Source organism: Anguilla rostrata, chromosome 8 (assembly GCF_018555375.3).
Source record: "Anguilla rostrata isolate EN2019 chromosome 8, ASM1855537v3, whole genome shotgun sequence".
Classification (NCBI taxonomy): Eukaryota; Metazoa; Chordata; class Actinopteri; order Anguilliformes; family Anguillidae; genus Anguilla; species Anguilla rostrata.
The window spans coordinates 24393287-24403505 of NC_057940.1; the positions used below are offsets into that span (position 1 = coordinate 24393287).

Here is a 10219-nt window from a genome sequence, read left to right on the forward strand (position 1 = left end):
GAGCGGGATTTCCCTGCCATGCCTGCTCAGCCCTGTTGTGGGAAGCAAGCAGCAGTATAGACAGTAAAGGCTTGGAAACAGACGCCTATAATCTGAAAGGAAAGGGAAATGGTGCATAAACTTACTGTAACTACCGTCATTTCCGGTTGCTGTAATTTAGTTTCGTTATTCGAAAGACTGTGTCGACGTCATCTCCGAACTTGTACGTTGATAGTTTGGCACACGGTTCGGCATTGAAATCCAATTGAAGCAACGTATCTTCCTTCATTTACTCATTTACTCGCGTATTACTAATTGATCCTGTGTCTTATATGCATAGGCTACTCCTTTGCACTTCTATTGCGGACAAAACATGGTCATCATAAACATAGTAGCATCGGCACGCGCTTATCAGTCCATTACCAACCTGACAGATGCAAAACAAAGGGATTATATAATGTATCTATGAAAGATTGGCTGATACTTTAGTTTACCTCAGTTGTGAAAATCACTGATAGGCCTACCTGTGTTGCTCGGACAAAACGAGGAACCGAAATCGTATCACTTGCTAAATAATGAACGTTAATTCTGCTCGCACAGATTCGCTCAGAACTCGCAATTGCAAAGGACTCGACGCTAAATTGGACATTTACTATATATTTACAAGTGTTTAGACTAACAAGAATAGTTTTAGTTTTAATGTATTGACAAAACAACAGCATTGGTTAAACATTAGAATAAAGGTAAGTTTAATCGTCTGTACATCGCACGGGCAACGTAGCGATTTCACCACGTATTTGGTAGGCCAACTTAAATCTGCAAATAATGCAATTCAGTAAATTTAAAAAGAATAATGAACACATTTAGATGTACACAGCCTTATCTCTATATTTAAACAGTATAAATACGGAAGTGGAACGGAGAAAGCTTTCATTTCCTATGTTACTATAAAACCGTAGGCTACTGCAGTCCATTTTATTCGTTGAGGTTAATCTCAGTTCCTCAGGTTTCTAAGAAATTAAGTTGAAGGCATGTTTATGTTTTTAGTGAGAATTTATCAAGAAATATGAGGAGGAAGACTGCTGAGATAATCAGTTTCAATGATGTGTTCAGTAGAATTCAGTGTTTTTTCAACTCTTATTTCAACTCCAACAGGGACCATATGTACTCTGAAAGAATTGATTTAACATGTAATATTTAATTGTGTAGAACACTAATTCAAGCCATAAATCTCACCCAGAAAACATAACACTCACTCCTGATCCCCAGGCTGTTTTTCATGATCAAATAATGTCCTATAAAAAGGTGTCATTGTTGCACAATAAGTCTGGCAGTATTAAATCAATTGGATCATATTGATGGAAAATTATCATAGCATAGTATGGTATGAAGGGATTAATTATATTGGAGAATATTATTTATATGGGAGGAGTTTCCTTGCTTGTGTGTAATTCTGCTAGGATTTGGACACAGAAACCCACACTATTTGTAGAAGAGAAATATGTTTAATAATGCTACCTATGCTTCCATTTTTTAATCAAAATATTCTCTCATGTATAAAGTATTGACAGCATGTATCACCTGACACAAAAATAAACTAAACAGACAAAGATTCTGTACACATTATTTACAAAGACTACCAATGAACTCACAATAATTACAATGTAGTCAGCAACCATAATTTGGACAGTTTGACAATAAACTCTGCTTTTGCTTGGTAACAGCACATTTGGTGCACATGGATATAGTTCCTGCCTTTTCCAGTGCTAATAAAGTAATTTAACAACAACAACAACGCATATTAAAGCAATCAATCAATTCATACAAGTGATGTTCTAGCCAAAAGATGAGGTACTGGGGAAGAACTCATGCTGTGGGGTATTGGTAAGAACTGGATTTGAGTAATTTACCTGAGATTACCGAGAGAAAGACGGGATGGGGGGAGTGTGCGTCCAGACCCATCCCTTTAAACTTCATGTTTTTGCATAGATTCAGTATGCAGTAATGTGTCATAAAAGGTTAAATGATTCAAAGCTTTATCTTGGAGGACCACCTACATACCCACTAACACACACACACACACACACATACACATACAAGGAAATACAAAAGCACAAAAATCAACTGAAAAAACTGAGTCCCTTGATTTCTATCTGTTGATGAGGACTCATTCACTAGCTGCTACATAACTCATTACAATTACATTGACATAGTCCATATGAACTGATGCTAGTATTGGCCACACAAGTGGAGCTCAGCGAGGCTTTGGTCATCTCGTCAGACTGAGGAATGTCAGGGTACCTCCTGGAATCTGTTCAGCTGTGGAAACCTTTGCTTGTTTCTTTGTTACTTTGTTCGCGTTTTTTGGCTTGTGCTTTTCAAATTTAAAATTCATGGTTTCTACAACCCTGATTTATTTGGTCTTCTTTCAAACTTTTAACATTAAAATGTCCAAGGAAAATTAATACAGTAATCAATGACCAAGCAACTACCTGTTTGTGAAATAGGAACATCACAGAGACAGAAATGTGAAGTTTCCCCAAAAAATCCCTTTGTGCAGTCCCATGTAAACATGCCTGAGGCCTTCTCCTTTTAGAAAACACACTCGGAGATTCACACAGTTCATTCCCTCTCTCACACACAGCACATGGGATAAAACCTCCTCTGTGTCTAGGGAGTGTAGGTTTTGAGGAAATGCTGTGATACACCTGAGAGAGAAAAAAGACAGGCTGTTGTCCGATCAGCAGACACCTGGAAGAGGAACTGAGGAATTGATACCTCTTCCCTTGTGCTGAGAAGGCAATAGCACACACACAAACACACACATGAAGCAAAAGCAAAATTCACACCACCAAAAATAATGTATCAGTGAACTAAAACAGGCTGAACTACGCATTTGTAAACCTATGTGGAAAAGAGTTCAGGCAACAGGCCTCTCCCTTTCTCTGTTGCCCACGGAAACAGCTCAGAGAATGGAGGGGTGGTACCGTGGAAGGGGTTTTTTTGGTTTCACTCTTCTTGCCTTTTCTTTTTTTTCTTCTTTTTCACAAAGATGGGTGAAAAACCTCATTTAGCAATTGCTTTCTTGTTGACTGACCTCTGTAGTCTTTGCAACCCAGAGAGCAGTTTCAGGTCTACCTCCCTCTCTCTTGCCCCCCTCCTGCCCTACCGCTCCTCTGTTTTGACCAGCGGCCGGTTGTGCAGGTGCAACACGCTGGCCCGTTGCTGCTGGACGGGGGGCTGGCTTGGGGCTTGAGCCTCCATCTTCAGGGGCATGCCCTCCCCTTCCTCCCCCTCCTCCCCCTCTTCCACCCAGCGCTGCATGACCATGTCCACCAGGGCGGGGCCGGCACTCTCGGGCAGGCCGTCGGCCTCGGCGCTGGCGTCGAAGCGCTGGACGAGGCCGGCGGCCCTCCGCAGGTCGGCGGGGGCGGCGGCGGCCGGCGGGGGCGAGGCGGGGCAGCAGGTGCGCTGGTGGAGGTTGAGCGAGAAGCGGTGGGCGAAGGCGGCGGCGCACTGCGGGCAGGCGTAGGGCCGCTCGCGCTCCATGTGCAGGCGCCGGTGCAGCTTCAGGTGGATGTACTGCGTGAACCGGGTGCCGCACTGCTTGCACTCATACGGCCTCTCCCCTGAGTGCAGCCGCTGGTGAGTCTTCAGGTTACTGGTGCTGCTGAAACGCTTATGACACACCTGAGAGAGAGAGATTAGATTACCAATTCATCTCACTTGACAAGTCCCTCTTCTGGCATTAGCTTCAGTTTTTCAGAGCCAAGCCCTTGGTTCAGGGGTGACTGTGTATAAGCTGGACCTGTCTGAAAGGCCCCTGTTCTTACATTTCACTGAGTGATGGTCTGATTGTGAAAGTAAAGATGACTGCACTGTCAAACCCTCAGACACCTGATACAGTATGTTACAAAATACCTGATACTAAATGCTCTCAATCCCTCCAACAGTGAGAGAGAGGGTGAGACTCTTGGATAAGGCAGATGATATGACACATGCTTGTGTGTGTGTGTTTGCTGTATGTACGCATGAGTAGGCCATGACAGACAGACAGATGGACATTCAGGTCTCACCTGGCACTCGTGCGGTTTCTCTCCTGTGTGGACCAGGTGATGCTTCTGGAGGTGGGCCAGCTGGGTGAAGCTCTTCTTACAGAGGTCACACTGGAAGGGTCTCTCTCCACTGTGAACTCGCAGGTGTACCTGCAGCACGCAAACAGCCGTGAGTTTTATCACACATAGCCTACACAACACACACACACATACACAGGATACACACACACACACATCCATTTGTGTCATATTAAACAGACTCACCTTGAGGTTGGACAGCTGTCCGAAGGTTTTAAGACAGATGTTGCACTCGTACTTGATCTTGCCGTTCTGTTTCTTCAGGGGGTAGGGCAGGGCCTTGTGCCCTGGGACAGGCGGGGGTGTGAGGCTCTTCTTTGGTGTGGCCAGGCTGAGGTTGATGGCTTCCTCGCACTCGAAGGTGGCCTGGAGGGGAGACTGTTGAGGGGATTGCTGAGGGGAGAGTTCGGGGGTGGCGGGGGCCCCCTGGGGTGGGGAGGTGTTTTGGGGCCTCTCCTTCAGCCCTCCCTGGGACAGGGCTGTGTATGGCAGGGACGCGGGGAGTAAGCCTGGCTGGGCTGCCATAGGGAAGGGCAAACTCTCTCTGCTCGGGTAGCTGCTGTATCCTGGGGGGGCTCTAGGGGGCAGCATACCCTGGAAAGGTGGGGAATACTGGGGCAAGAACAGGCGATGGTAGTGGTGGCTGTAGGCGGGGAGGAACTGGTATGAGGGGTGCAGAGGTCCAGAGGGAGGGCAAAGGGGGTAGGACAGCATGCCTTCCCCATGGCCATACAGGCCCTGAAGGTGTAGGGGAATGTCCCTGTTGGGCGAGGGGGTATCTGGGAGCCCCCCTGGGCGACTGTAGAGGTCTTTCTGGGGAGTAAGCTCTCTGGAGTCCAAGCTGGGCGATGTGGTGGAGCGGGGGTCTTTGTGTAGCCTAGTGCTAAAGTCCATTATTTGATCATCGGGGGTGTCAGGCGGAGTATCCCTCTCTAGAACCTCCACATCTATCGTCTCCTCCTCCTCCTCCTTCTCCATCACTTTCTCCTTCCTCCGCCCCTTCTCCTTGCTCCTTTGGTCTTGGTCCAGGTGCCAGGCCTGGTGAGGTAGGTACTGTCTGTGGCTGGGCTCTGCAGAGTCTGAGCTCACATGTTCTGTTGAGAGAAGGAGAACCACCCCTGTTCTTTAAAACCAGTTCAATCAGATAAATGTAAACGTGTGTGTTTGCATTATATGTTAATTAAATCTCTTTCTCATACACATGCACATACATGCGCACACACACACACACACACACACATACACACATACATACATACGCATACAGACACACGCACACACAAATACACACACACAGGCAAACACACACACGCACACACGCAGGCAAACACATACACACACACACACACACACACAGATAACAATGAAGCCTTTAATGTCTGTGATTTAATCTGCCCTGACAAAGAAAGTTCACCAGAGGAGATGACAGCAGATGTGTGTGATAGATTAATGACTTGTGAGAGACAGAAACCTATCCATACGTGCATGTGGGTGCATACACGTTTGCCTGTATCTTTATGATAATCTCAAAGACTTCAGTTTTTAAATAAAGGACAGTTTCTATTTTACTTGTCAGAACTATGACTCTCACAGTGAATGCTGATAGGATCTGGGTGAATGTTTGTGTTTAAGGTGCAGTTTAAGTGTGCAATAAAATTCAAGGGATTCTCCAGCCGTGCAGTGACACATAGTGACGTGTTCAGGATGACACATTGCCAAGTCATGATCAGTACTGGCAGGATGTGGTAGTATAGATGTGAAAAGTGAAAAAAGGAAGACTAAACCAATGCTCTCTGTCGAGCATGAGCTTTGTCTGACACACTCACACCCTGTCACACTGAAATGATAGGGTGTTTTTCATCTTCCCGAATTCTTCTCTCGGGGTTATAGCCCAAGCCTGCGCATTAGCGCGTGCTAATTACCACAGCACCGCGCTGATTCACATGGCAGGCGCTTACAAGGGGAAAGCGGCAAGCTAACCACAGCTGCGGCTCGAGCAGGTTCAGTGGAACAGATCCCCCAAACATCACAAGCTCAAGTCATGTCAGCATATAAAAAACTGTTCGGATAAATTAAAGATATCACGACAACGGAAAGACTTCTAATGTATATTATTTTTAGAAATATGACTGTTGTTTGCATAAAATAAGGAACTCAAATTTCACAGAAAGGCTTATATGTGATCATGTATATGGGGAAAATGTAGCGGTCTCAAGATTTCAAAAGGAATCACATTTATTCATTATCATTCGAAAAAGTGAATGTTTACTGACTCAGACTTCATCGTTATTTTGCTTTATCAGAATCCTTCCTGCTTCTTGAATTGGTCACTGTAATAACTAATGAGTTATTCCAAATCTACAGTAACATTCAGCAATGAATCCAATAGATGACGTTGCCTATATGTTTATGCATAATCAGTGGACCAGAGAAACACAAATATTTAATCTATAATAATCTAATGAAGGCTTTTATGATCACTATAGTTCTATCCTAAAACTGTCTGAATAAATGTTACAATTAATATATATTTTATAATGATTTACATTTTAAATACACAAAAAAACAAGAACAGTTAAAATGAAAGAGAAAACAAGCTCTGAACACCTCTTCCATTGACCTCAGAATAGACCAACATATTTTTCTCTGTTGAATTTGGTGACAAAGCAGAATGAGTTTGGTTTTTTTTGTGAATTTCTAAATGACACATACAGGAAACTAAGTGCAAGTCGTGAAAGAAAGTACAGGACAGAGAGAAACAGAGAGAACGAGAGTGGAGAGAGAAAGAAAGAGGTTAAGTATCAACAAATATGATTTGTGTATCATTTTCTAATACAATTCTGTTCCCTAACATGCACCCCCCCCCTCCCCCCAACTTCTGAGGTCCCCACACTGTCCTCACCATGGCAACCAGGTTTCACCCGACTTTCAGTACTTCAACCTCAAAATCTCGGCAGATGTGGCTGGACTATCAATCACTTTTCTCCCCCTTCTCTCTTTCTTCATAAATGAAGCATCCCTGGTATTGTTTAGCTTTGGTATTCTATGCTTGGTAGACTTGGCACAACCAGATAATGCAACACAGGAGAGCAGCTGTCTATCCATCGTAGGTTACACTGTCACCAGACCCGAGAGAAGAGAGGGAAACAGAGGAGGAAAAAGAGTAATAGCGGAAATAGCGGGAACAAAAGCATGTGGAGATGTTTTTAGACTCCGGACAAATGAGATCGTGAAGAAGCAATAAGGGTGATGAGCTGAGAGGAGAGGACGTGTAAAAGAAGGCGACGGGGAGGAGGTAAAATGGGAGGAGAGAGCCCAGGAGGGGGGACAGGTGAAGAGAGTGTGGGAAAGAGAGGGAGCTGAGGACTCACTGGGCACGTGCTGCTGCTGTGGGCCGTTGCCGGGAGACCTGTGCATCCTCTCACAGTATTCCTCGCTGTACCACACCAGCAGCTCCTGCTGCGGCTCCACGGGCCGCAGCGTGTAGAAGAAGACGTCGTTGCCGTTCTGGCACGCCACCAGGTTCTGGTCCGCCGGGGACCGGGCCGGGCTGACGTAGCGCATCCAGTTGCTGCGGTGCGCGTCATAGCAGTCGACGAAGTGGTGCAGCTCTCCTCCGCAGTAGATCTGGAGAGAGAGAGCAGCGTGAGTCAGCCGGCGGCGCAGAGAGCAGCTGCAGGGCAGCCGCCGTGCCGAGCAGAGCAGCCCCCGGCCCTGTCGGGTCCCGGCGGGGCGGAGGGTGGCTGGGGCCGCCGGCGGGGCACGGACAGAAGAGCGGTTACGGCGTCAGCGTCCGGCCGCCCCGGTGTGACGGGTCTCCCCCCGGCCCCCCCGGCGAGCAGGTGGCCGCGGGGTCCCGAGCGGCCGCAGCGGCGAGGACAGAAATGAGCCTTCACCTCTGCCATGTACGTGCGCTCCTCTCCGGGGTCCCTTAGGGTCGTAGTGCGTTCCGCCACGTTCCCGTCCACACACCTGCGCAGTCCCGTGAGACACTGTGGTCCTCGCTGTGCTGTGCTGTGTGTGTGTGTGTGTGTGTGTGTGTGTGTGTGTGCTGTGCTCTCCCGTGCGGTTCAGTGAGTCTCGGTGCTCTGTGTCTCTGTTGTGAGCGCTCCTGTCTGTCTGTAACTAAAATGAAATTGCCGCACTCCCTCTCTTTTATCAACAATGACACCCAGCGCTGCACGGTGGGAGGGCGGAACATGAGTACTCATTCACAGGCTGCCACAACAGGAAGTCATTTTCGCTCTTTCTCTTTCTGTCTCTCATTGCTCAGGGCTAATGATAGGGGATTTCACTCAGCTGTGTCAAGTCTGGGCATGTACGCGCACACACACACACAGACACACACACGCACAGACACACGCACACACACGCGCACCCGCACAGGTTCACACAAACCTGTCCTCACACTCTACCTCCTCCAAGTATATAGGAGTCATTTGGTTTTTTTTTAAACATTTTTACATTTTTTTGTACTTTCTTAAAAATTGTTGGTATAGGTGTTTTCGGATACTGTGAAAACATGGGCAGGTGCTTTATCAGTATGTGGAAAAACACACGCAAACACCTGTCCAGTGGAGGAGAGTGACACAACCAAGAGCATATGATCCTAATGAGTCAGCGGCTAGCCACTCCTATCTGCTGTTGCCAAACAGCACAAGCTCAGAGGCCATGAGATTTACAGGAAACGCAGAAAAAAAGAGAAGACGAGAGGATGAAACCATGAATGAGCATAGCACAGAAGAGATACTGGGGACCGAAGAGCAGTCTGTGGTATGCGTCACATATCAAAAGAAATGTCAGCGAGATCAAGACTATGAATATTTTTTTCTAACAAGCTCAAGATGACCTGGTGACCCAATGCTCATCTGAGGGGGTTACTTCAGTGCTGTAGCTCAGTAGCCCACATGCCTACAATGTAGAGTGAGTGTGTAATACTCCTCCCCATCCTCATCTTATACACTGCCACTAAATTACACTTCTTTATCATTTTTGTTTAAAACACTACTGTGGACATCCACATATAAAAAATGATAGGTGTAGCTATCATATTTAAATTCCAGTGAAGAATATGAATTAAAGTGTATTTTCGGTGTTGTGTGCACAAGTTTCGAAGGATATCAATCATCCCAAACACTTGAATGAGGACGTGAAGAAAGTCCATTGAAACGTTCACTGGAAGGAATTAATAGATTAACTTTTGTTTCTGCACAGAAGCAAGTTTTGCGTCTCTCTGGGAACCTCAGTGAACCACATCCCTACCCCTGATCAAAGTCCAGATGAGAGAATTCCCGTATTGTGTGTGTGTGTGTGTGTGTGCCTGTGTGCGTGCGTGTGCGTGTGCGTATGACATCAGCGGATTTTACGGCAGTTCCTTATTTGACTTGTTGCATGGACAGAACTGCAGAGAGGGAAAATGGGTGGACTTTTCCTGGTTCAACTGGTTCAATAAAAATACTCTAGAGGGAGCCACTAAGAAAGAGAGAGAGAGAGAGAGAGAGAGCGAGAGAGAGAAAGAGAGCGTATTTCAAACAAAATGATATGCTTAAGAATCTCACACCCTTACCCTGCATACACACACACACACACACACACACACACGTGTCAACTAAACAAGAGAAATGTTTTATGATCATGAAACTTAACCATTTCATTATACAAAACACAATGAAGGTATTCATAGTAACTATAGCCATATCCTAATAATATTTTAAGGAAAACCTGTAGAAATTTTTGTCAAGGTGGGTATTTGTTTTGTGGCTGTACTGAGCAGATCCTAAATAAAATGACAGAAAAGTGAAAACATAAAGAGGGAATGAATGAAAGAGAAATGTGAGAAGACTCACCCTCCAGAAGTATTTCCTGTTAGCATGCTTGGGGACGTTGTCTTTGGTGTAGATGTCACCCTGCAGTGGGCCAAAACGAGTGCCTTGCGGAATATACTCTTTACTGAAAACGCCCGTCACCTACAAAACAAACACAGCAGACTATGAGCGCACCAGTCGATCAATAAAACTATCAATCAGCAGTTAGTCAACAAATCAATACAGTCAAATAATCAGTATGTGCCACCATAACAAAGAAAGTCAGGTCTTCTTCAGGTTTTG

The 10219-nt window shown here is 45.9% G+C and overlaps 1 protein-coding gene across 2 annotated transcripts in view; it reads right to left on the reverse strand.

Annotated features, from left to right (window-relative positions):
- Positions 1 to 1498: 1498 nt before the first annotated feature.
- Positions 1499 to 10219, reverse strand: part of prdm1b (PR domain containing 1b, with ZNF domain) — a 14301-nt gene continuing 5580 nt past the window's right edge. The window contains exons 3-7 of one of the 2 annotated variants that reach the window (XM_064347222.1): positions 9959 to 10078; positions 7484 to 7739; positions 4299 to 5206; positions 4056 to 4184; positions 1499 to 3669 (exon numbers count right to left, since the gene is read on the reverse strand). In XM_064347222.1, coding sequence (XP_064203292.1) covers positions 3145 to 3669; positions 4056 to 4184; positions 4299 to 5206; positions 7484 to 7739; positions 9959 to 10078 — 1938 coding nt within the window. In that variant the 3' untranslated portion in view covers positions 1499 to 3144. Of the gene's footprint in view, positions 3670 to 4055; positions 4185 to 4298; positions 5207 to 7483; positions 7740 to 8008; positions 8837 to 9958; positions 10079 to 10219 lie in introns of those variants that run through there. The other variant, XM_064347223.1, reaches the window with a different exon arrangement.